The following is a 22,945-nucleotide window of genomic DNA, read 5'->3' on the forward strand; positions in this document are numbered from 1 at the left end:
TAACTTAAAGCTTTAGAGCCATAAAATTAGTATGGCTATGTTCATGTCACATTAAAGTTATATTAGGAATATCACTTATTCTGTCCTTGTTCTTAACCACTAAAATCAGATAGCGCTATTATCAGTATGTAATATCCTAAGTTTTATTCTGATCTAATAATATGAAATATACCTATCAAAACATTTCAGTTCTATAATATCTTAACAAAGTTACATTAAAGGGAATTTTAGACTTTGAGCAAGCAAAGTAAAAGTAAGATCTGTAAGATTTCTGTGCATGCTAAATTTTCTCAACAAAATATACTATAGCAAATGTCTTAAGGAAAAATGTTTAAAAAATGTTTTATAAACAAGATGGCTTCATTATAAACAATTATTTAAATGCTGTATTAATTAATTTTAAAATATAGGTATACATACTATTCATCTAGTGTGTATATATATATATACACACACATACATACATACACACACACACACACACACACACACACAATTTCACATAATTTCCTATTTCACATACTGAAAATGAGACCAGATTAGGCCAATTTATATTACAATTGCTTTTAAGGAATACAAAGTTATTTTTACTTTCAATGTAAAAATGTAAAAAAATTTTTTACACTAATAGGAATAATTTAAAGTTTCTAAAGTTTGTATTCTATTTTCCTCAAATTCTTTGGTTTAAGGTCAATGGGAATGATGGATTTTCCTGCAAAGAAATATTTTATTATTATTTTCCCAGGGCATCAGGGAATAATGAACACATTATTTTTTAAAAAACACACCACATTTTAAAATGCATATCTAGCACAATTGAAATGGTTACTAGTCTTAAAAGCTATCATTATAAAGGGTGGAGTCCCTGAGCAGAGAAATTCCAATTTTTATTCTCCTACACTTACAAACAATATAACAGCATGTGAAACTTAATAATCAATTTTAGATGATGTCATATTTATATATGCCCACCAAACATTTTCAACTTTGAACGTGGTAGTAGAAGTACATTATAATCTGTTCTTGCTTTTGTTAGAGTAAAAGTGATTGGTTCACATGCAGCCACTCTAGTATGTTATGGAGAAAGAATAAAAACTTTTTAAAAGAATAAAGTGAGGCTTTAAAATCAAAGAAACCAAATCATAGTGAATAACAGGAGTCAGAATGAATCAACAAATGAGATATGAGTTGGAAAGTATGACTGAAGGATATTGATAAAGCTAGGGAAATGATTCCATGGAATGCCAACAGGACAGTATTATCAGGACATTGTGAAAAAATGTGAACAATAACATGACAATTCTCATTAAAAATTAAACAGGGATAAACTTATCTCACACAGACAAAAATAGACAAGATTGCCATAACAAGTGGAGATGTTGTATAAGACTTACGAAAACAAACATCTGTAGAAATTGGAAGCTTAGTAGTGTTCATTCCTTATGTTTATGTTTCACGTATTGTGGTACAGACTAATTGTAATTCTGTGAGATTAATATTTAAAATAACAAATATAGAATATGTATCCCTATGCTTACAATTTTTCATGTACGTTATTAATTCAGAAGTAAATAACTCCCAGATGATATTCTGTTCTGTTATTTCTTATAATGATGGTAACACATTTATGGCTCAGGTTCATGGTAATAAGCTGAAAATGTTAGTTCTCTTTTACTTTGAAATAGGTTGTGGCAAAAATGTGGCAAACATTCATAAAGGTACTTAGAAATGAGAAGCAGCATATTATAGAGTTATTTATTTTCCTTACATTAGTTGTAATGTTTAGTTTTAATTTAATTTTACAAGAGAATGCAAGGTATTTCAGAATTAGAAATTATTATATCAACAGAAAATGACTTTTTAAGCAGTCTGATGTTGTATAAATTTAACTCAACATGAAATGTGGATATATTTACTAGTTTTGGATAATTATTCTTATTATTCACAAATTTGAATTTGCATTATCTTAAAGCAAGATGGGTTATTTGTAGTGGAAGAAACCTGTTTCATAGAATATAGTACTTAATTAACTGTTAAAAAGAGTAATACAGATTAATTTGTCAGGAAATCAAGGAACCGATTTCATTTTATTCATTTTATTCATTTAGACATTACATCAAATTCAGTTATTCATGGCTGAATGGACTAATTAAATCTTATGAAATTATTAAGCATGTTAGATAGTCTTTTGTAAAAACACATATTTGTTTTACAGTTTTCAATTATAGCTCAGCAGCTTAGAACAAGGTTGGTCATCTGTACAGCTCCTTTACCGAATTGTGGTTTGTATTCTATTATTTATGATTATTAATGTTGTACATTATAAGTAAAGAAAAATATAACATCTAAAATGGTAAAATATTACTAACTTTACAATTATGGGGTGATAATGTGCAGTAGCAAGTGTTCAAATAAAGCAATAAGAGAAAAAGTCTTTACGTTTTCCTTTACATCTTTTTAAGAATAAATGAGAGAATTATATTTAACATAAAATAAACAATAGTAAATTGAAATAACAATAATAGACAATGTAGAAAAAGCTTTTGAAAACCAGAACTGGCCTTGGCGAAATGGATACAATCATACACACAACCACAATAAGTTTATCTTTCACATTTTTCTTCTGTGGAAAAAAACAAAACAATTGCGTGCACCAAACTGGCAGTAATGCCAGCAGCAACGCACCCCTGTTTATAGGTCTAAAATCCCATTAGGGCCATGATTTGGGAAGAATATTAACAATCCAATTTTGAAAATTGCACACTGTATGAGTTTTAATATATAAATGCAATTAATATTTTCATATAACTTTTAGCAAACAAGTATTGTGAGCAAAGAAAGAAAATAATTAAAAAGCATAAAATATTAATGATAATATTGGTTAATATTATTACAAATGGACAACGAAGCAATAGAAAATTCACATCCATGTACTACTATTATATTTATACACTTTAGAAATCATGCTTTCATCAATAACATGCTTATTAGCAGAGCTTTAGAAACAATACCAAAGAATGTTTTCATAAAATAATTTGTTATGGAGGTTTCTGTTATCTTCATTGCAAATGACTCCTACCAAATTGGAAATTCCAGTGAAAGCATAACTATTTTTTCAATCCCCTTAGAAGCACATTCTTCTGAAAGCCTGTATTACTTTTTGATATTGTAATTCAGCCCTTAAGCACTGGAATGTCAAACCTCCCAGGATTTCAGTTTATAACACACAGTAATGAATTTTCTTTGAAGAAAATAAGAGACTCCACTTGTTTTTCTTTTAATGAGCAATGATTAATGGTTAAATTAGACAAGAAATGGTAAAATTTTCAACATCAGCATTTCTTTTTAATAACCATTTCCAAATAAAATTGACATGCCTTTTACTATTAATTTTCTGTTAACCAAAGATAGTATACTATATCAAATTGAAGATTCTTCCTTAGCCGCTACAGTGCTCAGAAGCTGTCAGGTTAATTCACTATAAACTATAACTGATAATATATATTTTCTGACATTCCATCTCACATAAACACAGAAATAATATATTAGCTTTGTCCTGTCTATTGTCAAGGTTTTAACAACATTCTCTGACCTACTCTATTCATTTCATAAAAGAAATAAGTCTCCTTGATGTATACTGCTGAAAACCTGAAAACAGCATAGGCTTATAAAGACAAAATGTTTAAAGAGCTATGTTTAATAGCAGAAAAATATTTTTCTCTCCAACTTTCATTCAATATTGCTCATTATTATTAATTAAAACAGAAAATCTGCTCATATGATCAACATTATTTCCTTTATATCATACAGAAAAACATTTTTTTCTAATTTATTTTTAAATTAGTAGGAGAATGCTACTCCATTCATAGCCAAATATGGTAAGCCCTGGCTCCTGAGGTAGGGAAGACTACAAAATTCATAGCTACTCCATCTTGCCAAGGTTGAGCCTAAACCTGAGACTGCTCTTCCCACCGCTTTCAGACACTGCAAAAAAAATATGTAGAGCACTGTTGGCTGACACAGGTGAAAATGTAAAGAAGGCTATTATCAGCACACAGTATGGATGATATCTAACTTTCTTTTTTGGGCAAACTACCCAGTGGTGTTCTGTAGATGTTAAATAGGAACAAGGAAAAAATACAGACATATGACAACCTACACATCAAGGGTTTTAGGGCTAGGTTTCTACCCTCTCTCCCCCAATACCAATTGTCACTAATTGTAGAGGAAGTTGTAGAATTACCAAAACCTACTCTTAACACCATGATTGTTGCAGAGAACATCATGATTGTATTGAAGGTCACTAAAAATCAAGTAAAGCCAATATGAATGTCTCTGTTTAGTATAAAAGCAAATAAAGAACCCTATAGCTGGTCTACAGCTCATGAAATAATGGCAGCAATGGGCAAATTCCATCTCTTGGCATAAATAATGCATTACATCACTTTCAAGCTAAATGTCCATTTACCCTTTCTTTTAGGCTGTGGGTCTTATTGCTTACTGTATTCAAATGTCAAGCCATAGAGGAAAAAGGATGAATTTTATTGTGTGAAACACCTGATTTCAAAAGTGAATGCCAAATTCCTATCTTATCACCAAGAAAATATATGAAGTACTAAATTCCCACATCTTGCATTTATCAGGGTATCTTTTCTTGAAAATTATCACTAAAAATTCCAGCATGCTAGAACAGATAGAGGTAGATTTAATAACTAACAGTGCCATTTACATCATTAATTGAAACAAAAACAAAAAATGGCTTAACAATTAGAATCTTCATTTTGTTTCACTTGTAGAGGAGGAGGTAGAAATAATAGCAATATGCTATTTTTGGTAGATTGCCTGGTGAAAAGCAAAACGAAATGGAAATAGTTTGGATGGGTAATGCTGAATTTCTTATGACATTAATGATAGGAACTTTATTTATCAAGTTAACCAGTGACAATGTTCCATTTCACTTTATCTTCTTCCATTCCCAGAAAGAATGTTTGCTAGATACCAAAACAAAATGAAACCAGAGATCTTTTCTTAATTTTCCATTAAACAGAACTGGTTCTTAGGTTGCCAAAAGAATTCTTTTATCCAACAATGCATAGCAACGTAACATTTCATTGTAAAAGAGGGCAACTTGCATATTATTTTTAGTTTACCAGGTTTTCTTGCATTGTTCTATTTATTGCACTACAGAGAATAAATTTAAAGAAATGGTTCTTTCTTGCTGGTAGTTTATATCTGTTGCTACTTTCAGTTCTCTTGTCTGTTAACACGAAATATCTACACATCCAACATACAAACACCAATTGTAATTTCATTAAAGAGGTACTTACTGAACCAGCTGCTCAGAACAGGAATATCCTCCCCTCCCCATAAAACAGATACTTTAAGGATATACATTTAGGAAAATGACACATTCATTCTGTCTGTACATTAGTTCAGTCTCACAAAAGTAGCCTTGCTATCATATTGCATGTAAATTGTTATTAGCAAATTTCATACATTCCAATCTGTAACTAAAAGTATTTTATTTCTAAGGGGGAAAACCCTATATTACTTGCTACATAATTACAGTTATGCAGCTGGTCTCTTAGGCTTTGCTAGAAATTAGAAAACATGAAGTGCAGCACAAACTGTAATCAAATGTTATTAAATGTTAAGCCAAGGAAATGCCATCTCCACACCAAATATTTCAGTCTGTAATATTGCTTCTGTATCTAAGCTTAAATAAAGTGGCATATTCAACACATAAGTCAGATTGTATTTAACTGGAAGTAATTACAAATACTTTCCATCATTTATAGAATTCATTGCCCCTCAGTATAAATGTGTCAAACAGACATTAAAGAAGAAAACTAGTCATAATAATAAATCACTGAAAACTCATCAATATTCATATTGTTCACTTTACATTTTCAAAATGCTTTTAGAATTGCATTTCATTTAATAATGCAATGTTTGGAACTCTTCCCAATGCCGGAATCCACTATGGATCCTTGCTTAGTAGAGAGCCATGCAGTATCTCTTTAAGTAGTTGAACTGGTAAAGGAACTAGAGAAAAGCATTAAATAATGACATTGTCAGTTCAATTGTTAAAGAGTAATTATTATTATGAAATATTTTCTGAGGTTCAATCAAAATTTGCTTTTTTAATATTTTAAACTTGCTTGTTCTTTTGCTTGTCCTCAATGGAGACATTATTGTCTCTTCACAGTCTCTGGGATAAACCAGGACCATCAATTGTTTCAGAGGTGGTATCCAGCAGGCCTATGGATCTGGAGAACCGGTAGCAAAAATTCTGAGTAGTTCGGAGAACCGGTAAATACCACCTCTGACTAGCCCCGCCCCATCTATTCTCTGCCTCCTGAGTCCCAGCTGATCAGGAGGGAATGGGGATTTTACAGTAACCTTCTCCTGGAGTGGGAAGGGAATGGAGATTTTACAGTATCCTTCTCTTGCCATGCCCACCAAGCCACGCCCACCAAGCCAAGCCCACAGAACTAGTAGTATTTTTTTTTTAATTCGAGCACTGAATTGTAGGTATGTATGTTGAAGGATGGACAGATAAATAAATGACAGTTTAGTCTAGTGGTTAAGGCTTTATTTCCAGGAGACTGAATTCTAGTCCCATTAAAGCTGGCTGGCTTTGATTAAGTCACTGAAAGCCCATGACATTAGGTTCAGGCAACAAACCATTCCTATTGCAATCATTGGATCAACACTTGGTTGACCCAAAACAGCAGACCCTGAACTTGCAGAAAGTTTACAGAAAACTGGAATTTCATAGCAGGCAAGAAGGAGAGAAGTAATCCAAATTTTAAAAAATAACTTTAAAACCTAAATCAAACAGAAATTTAAAACCACTGATTCTTAAAATTAGCATTACAAGGTTTGGAAACAAATATCCAGGCATGAAAATTTTGAAGCAGAGGTTATAAAAAGAAATAGTTATATTTTCAGAGAATAGTAAGAGCATATTTCATTATAAATATTATATCCTTTTACACTATACTTTTATTAAAACTGCATTTTCCTAAAGTATTTTCCATACTTTTATAGGATTTTCAGGAAAATTAGTTATGTAGGATTAGCTAGTTTGAATATTTAATTTATTTACAGTGTTTAATTTCTTTAAGTGTTATTTTTTCAAGTGACATAACAATGAACATTCTCTGGATTATGTATTACTAGTATTATGTTAGAGAGCATAAGAGGTCAAGCCAGAGGTAGGTTCCTACTGGTTCGGACTGATTCGGCCGAGTAGGTCGACCACGTCCCCGAACTGGTTCTATTGGCAGTGCCTATGGCACTATCTTGTTTTTTGCTTCTATGTATGCGCAGAAGCAATTTTTTCACTACTGTGCATGCATGCATAGCGTGCCTCAAGCACGTGAGCCTGAAGTGCATCCCTGAGCGAACTGGCAGTAACAGGAGCAAGAACCCACCCCTGGGTCAAGCTAACGTCACATCTGATCAAATCAGTGTTTTAATCAAGTTATTAAATTTTAGTGAAATTATTTAGTAAATCTAAAAAAATTAATATCATGCAAGAGTGACATAAAGGAGAAGAGAAATCTTATTCCTTTATTGTATAGTTAAGCAACATTTTCTGCTTCAGTTCATACTCCTTGCTGTTATATTGTAAGACTTCCAATGACATATGACTTTTCATTCAGATTTCTGAGATTGGGATTAGAAATGTTTTCATTGTGTGTCTGTGTGTTTGAATCAATTTTGACTCCTGGAGACTGTCTGGACAAACCCTTGTAGTTTTCTTGGCTTTTTGGAAATGATTTGATATTAACATCCTAGGCTAGAGAGAGTGACTCGCCACTCAACTGGCTTTGTGCCTAAGGTAGAACCAGAACTCCAACTCCCATAGGTTTCTTGCCTGGTGTCTTAAGCATTACATCAAACTGGCTCATATGTTTTCATTTACACTCCTAAAGTCATAAACATGTGAACATTGCATTAACTCTATAATCAATCTTTTTACCATCACATTTTATTGATGAAATTTCTTGGTGTTCTGGGGCCTGCAATTAGATCTGAAGAATTATTGCTTAAAGGGTCAGTATCTCTAATTACGAAACTGTATTTCCTTAAGAACATGTGTTCTTAATAATAGAAATAAATAAATAATAGAATCCTTTTAACCAATATGCTTTTTTTCTGATTAATAATGTTTCCTATGAATAATTATGGCAATCCTAAAAGCCCTATGAATAATGAGCATTTTTCTTACCTTCCTCTTGGCAAATCGATGTCATCTTTCTTCCAGCGAACTGATGGCTGAGGATCGCCTTGTACCTGGCATCTAAACTCAACAACATCTTCTTCCAAAACCACTTGGTTGATTGGTCTTCTGAGAAATGTGGGCCGTTCTTGAAAACAAGAGTTCCACATTAAATAAGATGGCTATGTTTCATTTCAAATATTGAAAATAGTCCAGCCCAGAATAAATTTACTGCCTAGTGATTTATTAAAACATTTCCCTATTCTCATTAACAGTCATGAAGTCTAATGTTTAACCTGCTTGGGCCAAGTTTTTATTTAATTTTAATGAGTTGTTATTTTTAGTATTTCCCAGATTTGTGTTTTATATGCAAATAAATGAGTATTTATATTGTATCATGGATGCCTTCCTTTTTTTCTTTTTCATACCATGTAAGCCACTGAAAATCAAACCAATTGTGGCAAGGTACAAAATAAATAAACAAATGACTTTATATTTCACACAAATGCTTATTGTGTTTGTACATCATTTCTACATTTTGTCTATTGTTAGGCAAGAATATGTACATTATTGTTTCTTTTGTGCTTATATTCTAGTCATACAACATGATTGTTCCATTATTCAATTTATGAATAAAATGTTTAGACTAATGTCATTCAATTAACATTCTTTATATAATATTAGTAGCTAGTTTGCTGTCATGGTTAAAGGCACTGGCAAAAAACCTGTGAGTTCTAGTCCTGCCCTAGATAAGAACCCAGCTGAATGACTTTGGCCACTCAACTCTCAGAAGAAGGCAATGTAAAACATTTCTGAAAATCTTGCCAAGAAAACTGAAGGGACTTGTGTTGAAAAGCACATATTGTACATGCATAGGCAACAATATCAACTGGATTTAAATCAAATGCACAATATTTTTACAATGTTAGTCCCTCGTTGGATAAAAGGACGAAATTCTCTGGTATATCCATAATGCTAATTTCAAAAAAGGCTGAAAAGTTTTATATAATATATAATATATAATATATAATATATAATATATAATATATAATATATAATATATAATATATAATATATAATATATAATATATAATATATAATATATAATATATAATATATAATATATAATATATAATATATAATATATAATATATAATATATAATATATAATATATAATATATAATATATAATATATAATATATAATATATAATATATAATATATAATATATAATATATAATATATAATATATAATATATAATATATAATATATAATATATAATATATAATATATTATATATTATATATTATATATTATATAATATATTATATACATTAATAATTTTATCAAGAAGATTCAGCATGCAAATTAAAATGATGTATAGTCTATATTAAATAAAGCATTTTTTAAGATTACAGATGAATAATTATATCTTACTATCTCCCAAAATGTTTCTATGTCAAATAATACAAGTCTTAGAGAAGTAATACATATAAAAGAGATCAGAAGAGATCATTTTGTCAGTCATATGGATTCTGGCTTGTTATAAATAAGCTTCATATCAATTTTTCTCAGATACTTGATTAATATATATAGGCCATCCTTGATTACAATTGTAACGGAGCCTGCCCATTAGGATTGGAAGTCATGATAGCCATTACGTGAGATGCCCACATAATCGCTTGTCTTATGAGAGCCTCATCTCTTCTCTTCCTGGTATGGTTGATAAATGTGTGGGGGCACTGCAACATCCCAGCAGTTGGTCATAAGGGCAAGCAACTGTGGAGCCATGCAATGGTCATAACTTTGGGACTGATTCATAAATAGCTTTGGGGCTATCTACTGCAACTTCATATAGTCACTAAGCAACTAGTTATAAGTTGAGGAGTACCTATATACCAAAGTTTAGGGTATTAATGGCACCTGACAATCACAAGAGAATACATACAGTATGTACAGCATTGAATACAACATACAACATTTGTCAAAAATTGCTAAGCCAATAATATTTATTTCACTTTTGAAGATGAAGAATCATTATTTATTTTGTTTATTTAATTACTTAATTCTTTCTCATTAATTTGAATAGCTGATACTTTCCCATGTAAGTTAAATAAAAGAAAAGAGTCAAATTACAAATAAACTGAACTGTCAATGTTTAATGAACAGGATCTAAGCAAATGACTATGGATTTTTATCTTATATCAAATGAAGCTTAAAGTCATCTATTATTTATGCTTTGCTTTGTTCCAGTATGCAGAATGATATAATTTCACTCTGATACATGGGGCATTTATTATTTGTTAGTTTCTCCCTAAACCTAACCAGGCCTTCCTTACACTAAACTCCCTTGGACACAAAAACGTTTCTTCTGAAAGCTGAAATAATCTTTTGGGTGAATGTGTGGATGCTGTGGGTGAATGTTGTTATATAGAAACAAAAATATACATAGTACAAAATCACAGATCAGAATATCTAATTGCATATACTTGAGTAAAATATGGCAATATCTTGCATGCTGAGGAGATAAATATGGCAGAAGATGTTTCATGTACTCAATCATTCCTTTTAAAATATGGCAAGTTTAAGAACTTAAGGTTAAAGAATTTAATATAATATTATTTGTGAATAAAAGCAAATATGATATAAATTATATGTTTTGAATGAAAGACAACATATGTAGTTAAATGCACATATTTTCTTTAAGCTATAAAAAATCTGAAAAATTCAAAACTTTTTATCTCTAAAGCAAACACTACAAAATATTATGAATATCTACACAACATGTTTGGACTCTAGATTTAGCCATCCTTTGAGCAACAAAATTGCTCAACAACATTGATTTTAATGAGTTTATGTTGATTAAATCTAAACACCAACTATAGTAATAATTATGTCAGTAGAACTGAGAATGGAAATGCTTCTTGTTAACATGCAGGAAAATGTATGCAATTTCCTTTCAATATTAACTTGCAATGATTATATCAGTAACTCTTTTTATGACACGGTAATCTCTTAATTTTGGGTAGAGTCGAGGTACGCTGGATGGAGCTGGCCAGATGCCCTTCCTGATGCCTATGTGGATGAAAACAATATATTTTAATTTACCCAGTTAGATAACTATCTATGATTATTTAAAGTATGCCAAACCTATTTATGAAAACTTCTTCATACATGATTGTAATTTTGGTCCTCCTGCATACAGTATATTCACTGAGCTCCTGATAATGTTTTACTTTCTGTTACCCATTTTTACCAGAGGCTATGCCTCAAGCATAATTCCTTGTATGGTGACCTAGATACCAGTTCCAAGTGATATGCTAGAATTAATTTTAGATACTGGTAGAAAACATTTTAAAACCAAAACAAAGGAATACATTCTGCAAATGTCTAGAAGCCAGCAGGTAAGAAAATAACTTATACATTTCAGATGCAACAGCTTCACTTTCTTCTAATTCATTAGAATTTTCTATGCATTTCCAGTAAATTTTATTGAGTAGCTTTGTTCTGTATCTGTTCTGTATCCAGATAACCTTAATTTTGTTATCAATGTTATTTTTAGAAAATGGTCATTATTTATAGGAATAGTTTTCTAAAACAAGGAATTGAAAGCAATATAAACTGCCTAAAGAAAAATGATCATACCACTTAGTTATTTCAGACAGACATTTTTTAAACTTAGTATAGACAGTATAATCTTATTCAGTTTCCTGTAGTGTTACAAATATTTTTTTCTATCAGTCATGGGAAGAATAGAATAGAATGGAAAGGAATGGAATAAAGTACAGTACAGTAGAACTAATATTAATAAACAATAGAATTTGAAATTTCTGTCAGCTGGGGTAATACTTTATCAAATTCATTTGATAATTTTCTAACAGGAACCAATATAAGCAGTCAATTGAAAATATCATTTATGTTTAATTTCTGTGTTTTTATATTTTAAAAATTAATTCATAGATGTTTATCATTAGACATTGTGGGAAATAGTTTGCACAAAGTAATTGACGTACTAATAATATCTTTATTATGTTTCAACACCAGTGTAACATGTTTGAATTACCTAAGTAACCTAAGAGAAAAATATAAGAGCAAAATATAAGAGTTTAATAATGGCATATTTATATTAATAAATCTAGCCATAAATCTAGAACTCTTGCTGTCATGGCAAAGGCAAAAAGCTATTTAAAAAAAGAATTTCAGTACACTTGTTATTTAACAAAACTTCCAAATAACATTGACTGGGTCAGCTGACAGAAACATGAATGTATTTTAGAATTTCTTTACCAAAAACAGTAAGTTCTGCAGGATCACTATCCCGTTCTCCCACCATATTTGTGCCGACACATGTATACATTCCAGCATCACTTTTTCTTGTATTTGAAATCATGAGCTTTCCACTTCGTATCTATTATAAAAAAAATTAAAAAGATAACTTGTTATGCACTGTGAAATTTTCCCTGGGATACCTAGAAAGGAATAGCAATAGTGCTTAATTTTACTTTCATTTAAATATAGACGACTGTGCATTTGAAGGAACAATAATCATGACAAGTGGGTAAAAGTACCACATTCAGTATAAACATCTGGCTGACTGTACAATGAACACATGGTTTAAAAAGTGCTCTAGGACTTTAGAATTTAAACCTGCTGCATAACTTGCCAGGCTTAAAAATCACTGATAAGAAAGACAAAGAGACAGCAGAAAAGAAGATAAAGAACTGGAGAAAACGACAAACTACAAAGACCTGCAAATAGGAATAGAACAACTGTGGCAAAAGAAAGAAAAATGTAGTAATACCAATAGTAATATATGCCTTAGTTAGGTGCAATCCCAAATCAACTGGAGCACCACTTGAACATCATTCAAATTCACCATCAGTCAATTGCAAAAGGGACCTTTACTTGGAATAATTTATATCAAACATCCATATCTGCCTATCCCAAATTCCTGGGAAAGACTCAATAGGTGAACAAAAACATCAAATCCATTCTGAACATCTGACCAGGTGTTGATGCATTGATTGCAATAGGAATGACTTGTTACCTGAACCCAATGTCATGGGCTGACAGTGACTAAATCAAAGCCAGCCAGCTTTAATGGGACTAGACTCCACAGTCTGGAAATAAAGCATTAATCACTAAACTAAACTGTCATTTATTTATCTGTCCATCTGTCTGTCTGTCCATATACATACATACATACATACATACATACATACATACATACATACATACACACACACACACAGTTGATTGCTCTGGTTTATCCTAGAGATTGAGAGAAATATCCTGCAACAATATAACTCTATATATGCTTATATTTGGTTCTTGGAAAGAACTCAATAGGCAAACACAAATGCGAGTCTGGAATCTGGCTGACTGTATGATGAACCATCATCATTATCATCATTGATAAGAATGTATGGTTGAAAAAATAGTTGAAAATGATCAGGTTAAAACATTGTGGGACTTTCAAATAACATTGAAACTAGAAATAACTGTTGTTGGAAACAAAGAAATGTGGATACCACATTTTTCGGACTATAAGACGCATCATGATTTTGAAGAGATATTTTTTTTAAAAAAGGTTTTTGCAGTCTGCATGCCTCCCAAACCCTCTGCACGCCTCATTTTTTGCCAAAAAAAAAAAAAAAAAAAATTATGCAGAGCTTTGGGAAGCTTGTAGAGTGCTCCTGGGGGCTGGCCCATTTTTTGCTCATTTTTGCTCTCCCCAGCCCCCAGGAGCACTTTGCAAGTCTCTCAAACCCTCTGCACGTCCATTTTTGCAAAAGGGGTGGGTTTCAGTAGGCCAAAAATGCTGTATTCAGTGCATAAGATGCACCCAGATTTCCACCCTCTTTTTTGAGGGAAAAGGTGTGTCTTATACTCCAAAAAACACAGTAATTGATATGGCATTATCAGGGGAATGACAGAATAAGAGACAAAAAGTAAACATGAAGATGAAAAAAGTGAAACTGAAAATTTATAGCGTAAACTGACTGTGGTGGTCCCAGTAATTATGGGCATACTTGGTGTCATACCAAAAACTTTTAGCACTTAGAAAAATCTGTACATTGACAAAATTTTCAGAAAAGACCACACTGCTTGGCTCTGCACATTTGCTATGCTGATACATTATGTCACCCTAGGTTCTTCGGTAGAACAATGAATATGAAGGCCAACACCAGCTAAAGAACTGGCAGCTTTGACATGACATAGTTGTAAACAGATAACAATGAAAATAATAATAGCAACCGGTGATGATAGCTCTAACACCATAAAATATCACTATCTGCTTATCCTAAGTCTTTGGGGAGGACTCGATAGGTGGATAAAAATGCGAATTTCAGTCTAAGCATCTGGCTGACAATGCAATCAACCAAAATATCAATAATTTCTTAAACTTACAGTATATGCTTCTTGAATCTCAACCACTCTGGGTGGCTCATAACAATCAAACAAAAAACCCAATTAGCAATAGCAATAGCAATAGCAGTTAGACTTATATACCTCTTCATAGGGCTTTCAGCCCTCTCTAAGCGGTTTACAGAGTCAGCATATTGCCCCCAACAACAATCTGGGTCCTCATTTTACCCACCTCGGAAGGATGGAAGGCTGAGTCAACCCTGAGCCGGTGAGATTTGAACAGCCGAACTGCAGTCAGCTGAAGTAGCCTGCAGTGCTGCATTTAACCACTGCGCCACTGTGCAGATAAAAGATGGCAAGCACAATGAAGCAAGAAGTCTTTCCTTTATCAAAGGACTGGGTTAACAGTCTTCACAACTGTCTTCACAATTTTTATAGATAAGAGCAGAGAATGGGCAACATCTAAATATCAGCCATACAACCTGGAGTTTTCTCTATGTTTCATACCTGTCATTTGCTTCCAATCTATGAACATTCTGTCAACCTTCAAGAGGTAAGTGGTGTGTTAATAGCACTACCAGTTGATCAGTAATGCAGAGGAATCCCACACTATGCCTAAAGCCAACTTGTTGGAGTCTTTGGCATATATGGATGGTTTTCCATCATGTACTGTGTGCAATCCTGCAGTATCTGCTGCACTTATCCAGCTTGGAGCTACCTTGGTGCATGCTATAGGAACCCAAAGCTGTCTAATGTGAAAAACATTTGGGATGAACTTGGGGAAAAGACTAAGAGCAAGTTTTCTCATGCAGTACTTTGTTCCATCAAAGGTCTATTCATTTCAATGAAGGAAAACACATCACTTCTATCAGTCAAATAACTTACTGAATGAAGGTACATTGCTTCACCAAGCCTACTATTCTGTTTATATAGTGGTAATTGCAGTAATTATTTCTATAAATTTGCATACATATTCTTTGCTATTTTTTTTATGAACCAAATTTTAGAATTTCTAGTTGCTTTATGATACATTTGTATATTGCATGAAAAGCCATTTATTTCAACAGTTGTCTTTAAAATTCATAGTTAGATTTGTTCTTTAGTAATTCATATAGATTTAGCATTGTATGTTCTACTTACACTTATTCTCTCTTCTCTATCATCTATTCGGATTTTGTCTTTTTTCCAGTAGATAGTGGGTTCAGGATGTCCTCGAGGAGGTTGGCACTCTAAGATAGCTGGTTCACCTGCTGCCACAACAACATCTGTAGGATTTTGACGGAAATCATCTCGTAATACTGAAAAAATACAGAAAGAGAGAAAATCCAGATTTATTACACATGACATCCTACAAATAAACACAGATATTACTTCACCAAAGGTCAATGATCCTTTAAAAAGCATGATTTGAAACCATCCATAATCAGCTACTACAACTTTACAGATATCCTTTCTTATGAATACAACCTATATATTTAATTTTTCACAGAAACACATCACTAAACATATCCAATATACACATATCTGAGTTTTTGATCTGCAACCATACCTCTGTTTAGTGTAAACTTTGGGGATGACAAACCTTCATAGTTTTTATTCTAACATTTTTAAATCGTGAAACAAACAAATTTGCTGATGAGTTCAGATGAAGAAAAAGTCATATATAAGTTGTGAGTGCTCCAGTGCTGGAGGTTTTTAAGAAGAGATTGGACAACTATTTGTCTGAAATGGTATAGAGTTTCTTGCCAGAGCAGGGGGTTGGACAAGAAGAGCTCCAAGGTATCTTCCAACTCTGTTATTCTGTTATAAATTTGTTAAACAAATACCAATTGACTACCAATAACAATTATAAATTGTTGCCATTTATAAATTCAAGAAATCATAAATTATTCTGCATTGATAGATGACCTTTCAGGAGCTTACAAAAAAAATAAATTATGAGCCCTCAAGGGAAGAAAAAAGAGAGAAATTGCAGAAGCAGCAAGGAATACACAAAGGGCAGAGAATATTGAGACTGCAAAGATTAAGAAATAATGCAAGACTTATAAAATCTACTGACAAATATGCCTGTCTTTTAATTCCTATGGGGAAACTGCAAAGGCTAAAACATGTTTCCTGAAGAAGGTAAGTAAACTCTGGGGTTTTATTGGTGGTTTCCATCCTTCAGTTTAGAAAGTAAAACAGAAAAGGAGAAAAAATAGTTGGAATTTTTTTAAGAATCTAAAATATGGACCTCAGACAAAGCTGTGGGTCCTGTCAGTCAAGGAATTCTGGCTGATGGGATATAGGAGAAGGGCCTTCTCTGCCATGGCAGCTGCCCTTTGGAACATCTTACCCCTTGAGGTAACATCGGCTCCATCCTTCTGGACTTTCTGTAAGGGCTCGAAGATGGAGCTCTACCAGATTGCTTGGGGTCCCAATGAGAGAGCATCACACTGGAGAAGTTGATGAATTAATTAAGAGGCAATCCCACTTCTCCCCTGCATCCTGTTCCTTCTCTCCACATCTTTTAACTATAATTTTATTTTTCTTTGTAATTTCCATTTTTTACCATTTTTAAAATATTTATATTTTATTATTTTAAAGCTACATGCTTCCCAGAGTTGCTTCTAAACAAGATGGGTAGCAAATAAACGTAATAATAAATAAAATAAACATATTGTTAGATAGAGCTGAAATTGGCCTACTGAACAATTCACTATACAATCATTATTATGATTAGTTCATAATTAAATAAATCAAATCAAATCAAGTTTATTACAGTCAAAGATCAGAACAAATAAAAACAAAAGATGCACAAGAGTTTGCTACATTGGTTGTGTAAAATAGCTATGGTGAATTAATCATTTGTTTCTGAAACCCCAGTTTTGCAGTGCAGAATCTAGCCACTTGCACTGTAACCACAGTCTGTTTGTTCTTAAGCAACCACTAGAGATAAGCAGTGACAGAACAACCAGGATACCTATCGATTTTTGGGTGGATGTGTTTTTTAAAATATTTCTATATAAAGAGCATCAAAGGAGTATGTGTCCAATGGTCTCCACCTCTTCTGAGCCACAAGAGCAGAATCTTTCAGTCAATGGTATCTTTTTCTACTTGCCATGCAGGATGGCTGATGGAAGTGCATGGCACCATGTAAGCGAAAATGCTTTCCAGTAGTTTGCCTTCTCCAACTGGGTAAGATAACTGGCAGAAGTTACAACGTATGTAATATAGCCTGGAGCCAAAAAAATGGAGCTTTCCCTAAATCTGCTTGCCTCTCGATGTCCTTGACCCTTTGTCACAATGTTTGTTTTGCTTGGTCGTACTCCAACTTAAGTAGTGAGGCTGGAGAGAAGCCTCGTTTGGCAAGGTTGAACTCAACAGCCTTGATCCATGAAGATCAAGGATCATTAATCAAGGATTAATGGAGCAAGGCCTTGCGGAAATAAATTAAGCTTTAGCCAAAGATTTAAAGAAGCTATAGAGATTCTTGCTTTGACTTTTATCAATGCTGCCTCCAGGCACAGAAGTGCATTTGAGACACAACACAGCATCTGGAGAATTGATCTAATAAATTTGGATTGAACAAGGTCCTGTAAAGAAGCTGTGCTAATGACTTGGCCAGAAAGAGCTTAATGGCAACAGGAACATAGTATCCCCCCTTTGTGCTGAAAAATTTGAGAATGGTGTTTGCTGATCTTTGGCCAGAGGCAGCCGCATATTAACCATGTGCTTTTCTTGAGCCAGTGGCATGGATGACCACCCCTAGATACTTAGTTCATAAAAATGCTATGAAAAATAAACAAGATAGAATTTAAAGTTCTATAATAAGACTTAGTACAAGAAGATCTTTTATGTAATAGGCAAAATTGAGACGAATTCCAAAGGAAGATAGTAATTTACTGTTTATTCACAAAGAACAGAAGAAACAGGAAAAAAGGAAGGAATATGATTAGAAATCTAAAAGAATAAATGTACTTTATTATGGGATGCATATGGGTGAAAGCTCATAAAAGAATAAATAAAAGCTATAGTTGCTATTCAGAAAAATAAGTCAACAATGAAAGCAGAGAACTACAAATAAAATCCCATGAAGAGAAACATGGGCCTGAGAATACTTAGCTCTAGAGTGGGCTGAGTTTCAAAACATACAAATGAAGAATGTCAACGTAGAGAATAATATTTATTTTTTAAGACATAAACACAAATTCCCCCCAAAATAAGAACAGTTAAGAAAAGAAAAAAGCTGCCCAAAGAGATGTTGGTTTTCCTTCACAGTGTATGTTTAAGTGGATACTAGACAGTAATTTGTAATAGATACTTGATTTGGAGTGCTGCACTGTACAAAGCATAATAATATAAATAGCCTTTTAAAGATTAAGATTCTGGAAAAGAAAGGATAAAATAAAGGTAGCTTATTAAAAGCGGGTTCAAATTTTATTCAGTGACACATATCTGCTGTATAAGTTTATGATGCTGGAAGTGGATGCACAGGGAAGTGGATGCACAGGGAAGTGGATGCACAGAGAGAAAACAACCACCTTGTCACAACTGTCCTTTTATGCAAAGTCTCCAAGCTAATTTTCTTCTGATAAAACAGAATATAAAATGACTTTAATATAAACTTATAAAAATAGGGCATTTCATCTTTTATAGATTAGCTATGTGGAAATGTTACCATTTCATTAAAATTTACCTTTTATTAATAATAATCCTCCGAGAAACCAATAAAACCCAGCATCTTACTAAATAAACAGTCTGGAACAATTCAGGGGGGAAAATCCTCAGTTCAGAAGTGGATTTAATTTATTGCTTTAGCTCTTAATAAAATGTATTCTGCTTTAACATTTTGAACTGCACATTTCCTGTTTCCTTGTAGTATATGCAAAGATAAAATGTATATGAACGTGAATTATGTATTAAACAGATTGAGTTGAGCCGCATTTGGCTCTCAGATAAAGGTACAGGATGTGGCTTATCATTTTCACATTTTCAGAACATGCAAGTAAATCCTAAGAGAGGCAAAACATGAGTATGTATGTGCATGTGTTTGTGTGTGAGAGAGAGAAGGAAAGCAAAGGTTAATTTAGTTTCTAATACAAACACTTCCTTTACACTCTATGTCTTGATGCATAAAATGGAAACGAAACAATTCTGAGAAATAAAGCTTCCTACAAGAACAATTCTTCACAGCAAGTAAACTGTTCTAAGTAAAGCTACTTTTTACAAAATCACCACCAGTCAATTGAAAAAGGCAGCTGTACTTGGAACAGCTTACATCATGCGACAACATTGTTAACATTATCAAACAACTGCCTATTCTTGAGAAGGACTTGATAGGTGGACAAACATGCCACATCCAGTCTAAACATCTGACTGATTGTGAAAACAACCATAATACTAATTTATTAAAATTGTATATCACTCAGCTCACAATGATTCTCATATCTTGTAAAATTAGCATCACCTAACAACTATATGTATATGTATGTATATATGTGTGTGTGTAAAATTATTTTGATTCAAATAATGAAAAAATGGTTGAAATTTGAATAGCTCTGTGAAAAGTAATAATTAGGAACAATAGTTCCCAATTTGTTATTTGCAGATCATTGCTATGCAAGGCATAATAAACAGTATGTGAATGAGAGAGAAGTAATGAAATAATATGATCAGTCTGCTGTATCATTTTCGCAATTATATTATTTTTATTGTACCTTGTTTTTAATATTCCTTTATTAAATAAACAGATTAATGTTCCATATCTTCAAGGCTTAATTCTCCTCATTTTTTGTTTTTATTATAGAAACGCTCACCTTTTTTACAAAACTGAATTTATATTTATACGATTGCAAATAATTATTCATCTGCTATTTTTTAATATGATGGACATCCCATGAACCCACTAAACTACAGACTAAACACTTAGATTAGAAGGAAAAAGTACATTTTTTTGGAAAAATTGAAACAATATGCTTTATAATTTTCATTAACAAAACTGTTTCCTGGTGTTTGACATGACATAATTATTTTAGACATACATTACTTTAAAAACTGAAATATATTTTCACATATCACTGGATTAAAGGCTATATTTAGATGATTTTTGGTTTATGACAGTTCTACAACTATAGAATTATAAATCTAATTTGTCACACAAGCTAGGTTACATCAATCTATATTTGTTTAAAAACTGAATGAAATATTTTCAAATAGTTACATTTTTGCATGCAGTTGCTGTAGCATTTATATTTTGTATGCAGTTTTTGAGTTTAGATGTACTTCACATTTTCAAAAGGGCACATTTTTAGTGACAACTAACTGATCATACTGTACATTAATTACAGAAAGTGGAAATTAAGATTTGAACATCAAACACAGTTATGAACACTTAGATATATTTATCTTATTTGACTAGAAAATATATGAATAGATTGTATTTTTATACATTTTTATAAACTAATATTTTACATATGATTACTAATGCATATTTTTGAAAAACATTTCTATAACTATATAATAAATAATAAACTAGTTTATTATTTATGTATACATTGTTAAAAACCCCAATAATTGAAAAAAACCTAGTTTATAGTTATTCATAGTATGTGAAATTTCATTATCAAATGTTCTTCACAAAAAAGAAAGTAATAAAAAATTATACATCGATCAAGTCCTACAAGACTCTTAGCAGTTTTACAGAAATAATTAACAAAAACAAACAAATCACCCCAATATATCTCAACTGAAGATATTCAACATTCTGAAGATAATTTCTACAATAAAGTTTAATACATTAATCAGACAGTTGTTACCATTAATATTACATGACCCTATCGGATAGGAAAAGTGAAAAGTTCTATTGATTGGCCTATTAAAATGGATTCAGCTTAAACGAGGCCAATTTATAGTCAAAGGGGAGGAAAAAAGAAAGGAAAAGAAAAAGAAAGTATGAAGAGAAAGACGATGAAAAGAAATATATCTTTTAAAAATAAAGCCTGAAATACAGAATCTTTGATAAAGTCAAGGACATAAATATAACAAGAAAAAGTATAATTAAAAGCCAAGATAACGAAGTTCAAAGGATTCAAGCAAGCATAATAGCAAAACAGGAGAAAAATATCCTTGCTGTCTAACTTGAATTTAGTTGTACAATTTTTTGGTAGCTATATGATTATGAAATAGGCTTTAAGTGTCCTTAGTTAATTTCAAAAGGAACACAAGCAGAAATCTTATGGAATATTGAAGTTTCTTAATATGACTACTACATGTGTCTCAAAATTGCACGTTCAGCACCTATAGTTTTTTTTTTTTTTTTTTTTTACTTTTTGCATTTCATTTTAGAGAAGAGCAAGGCAATCTGTTCTCCAAGTTGGGTATTACCAGTATTAACTGTATTAGTATTTGCATGAGAAAAATATACATTTTTCCTATCTCATTATAGCTTTTCAAGTATCCAATGCACATACAGTATATTATTTTGTAATATAAAATAAGCAGCATTATTTATGAAATAATGCACGTAATTTTGAAATTTTGTTCATGGGATTTAGTCTTCCATATAACTAATGGATTTTTGCAATGCGGAAGGAAGGAAGGGTAATTTGCCAAGAAATGTTTGATTATTTGATGCATAAGGAATAAAATTAAACTAATAGTATAAGTACACACAGCAATATAGAAATTAAAAAAAATTAAAGCACTATATAAACAATGTTCAACTAGATAAATATATAGAAATAGAAATATATATCAACCAAATTAAGAAAATTAGTTCTAGCTCAATATAATATGGATTTCTTTGTTAACTAATTTAAGTGTTAAAGAATTCTCTGAAAGGCAATCAGTGAGACTGATCTTTCTTTCAAAGTAGTCTCATAGAAAAACTAATATTTCGCTATTAAAGGCGATCCAGTCCGGGTTGTACGAAAACTCTTTCTAGGATTATTTACATAACTTTATATTTTCATTGATTATACAATTAAAACTCAACTGAATCCAGAAGACTGCAGTCTTTTAGGGCCTGGTGACATATGTCCTTAGATACAGGCTTCCCAAGTGTGCATCGCATTAGTGGGTCATTATTCTTGCAGCTTGTTTTTAACTGAAGTACTATTATGTTATTTTGGAAATACTAAATCAAATCTACTGAGCTTACTAATTAGAGGTATACTTAAAATAGTGTGAGCATATTTGGGATAAACCTGGATTACAAACAGGCCACACATTTTATTAAATGAATAAAAACAAAAAAATAAATACTGCCCAAACGTAATAAGACTGATTGCTACTGCAGGAAATATTCTATTTAGGAGAGGTATTTAGGTTAGGATGTTAACCAACTGTTATACATCTTCTCTGTC

General features: G+C 31.9%; 1 protein-coding gene across 12 annotated transcripts in view; it reads right to left on the reverse strand.

Moving 5' to 3' along the window:
* ROBO2 (roundabout guidance receptor 2) overlaps nt 1-22,945 on the reverse strand; it is a 688,225-nt gene that overhangs the window by 117,946 nt on the left and 547,334 nt on the right. For all 12 annotated transcript variants that reach the window (XM_087721517.1, XM_087721514.1, XM_087721515.1 and 9 more), the window contains exons 3-5: nt 15,741-15,898; nt 12,519-12,639; nt 8,240-8,378 (exon numbers count right to left, since the gene is read on the reverse strand). In XM_087721517.1, coding sequence (XP_087577643.1) covers nt 8,240-8,378; nt 12,519-12,639; nt 15,741-15,898 — 418 coding nt within the window. The remainder of the gene's footprint in view (nt 1-8,239; nt 8,379-12,518; nt 12,640-15,740; nt 15,899-22,945) is intronic.

The sequence above is a fragment of the Thamnophis sirtalis genome, unplaced genomic scaffold (genome assembly GCF_051295495.1).
Source record: "Thamnophis sirtalis isolate CommonGarterSnake01/CBP01778 unplaced genomic scaffold, rThaSir2_p1.2 scaffold_8, whole genome shotgun sequence".
Lineage (NCBI taxonomy): Eukaryota > Metazoa > Chordata > Lepidosauria > Squamata > Natricidae > Thamnophis > Thamnophis sirtalis.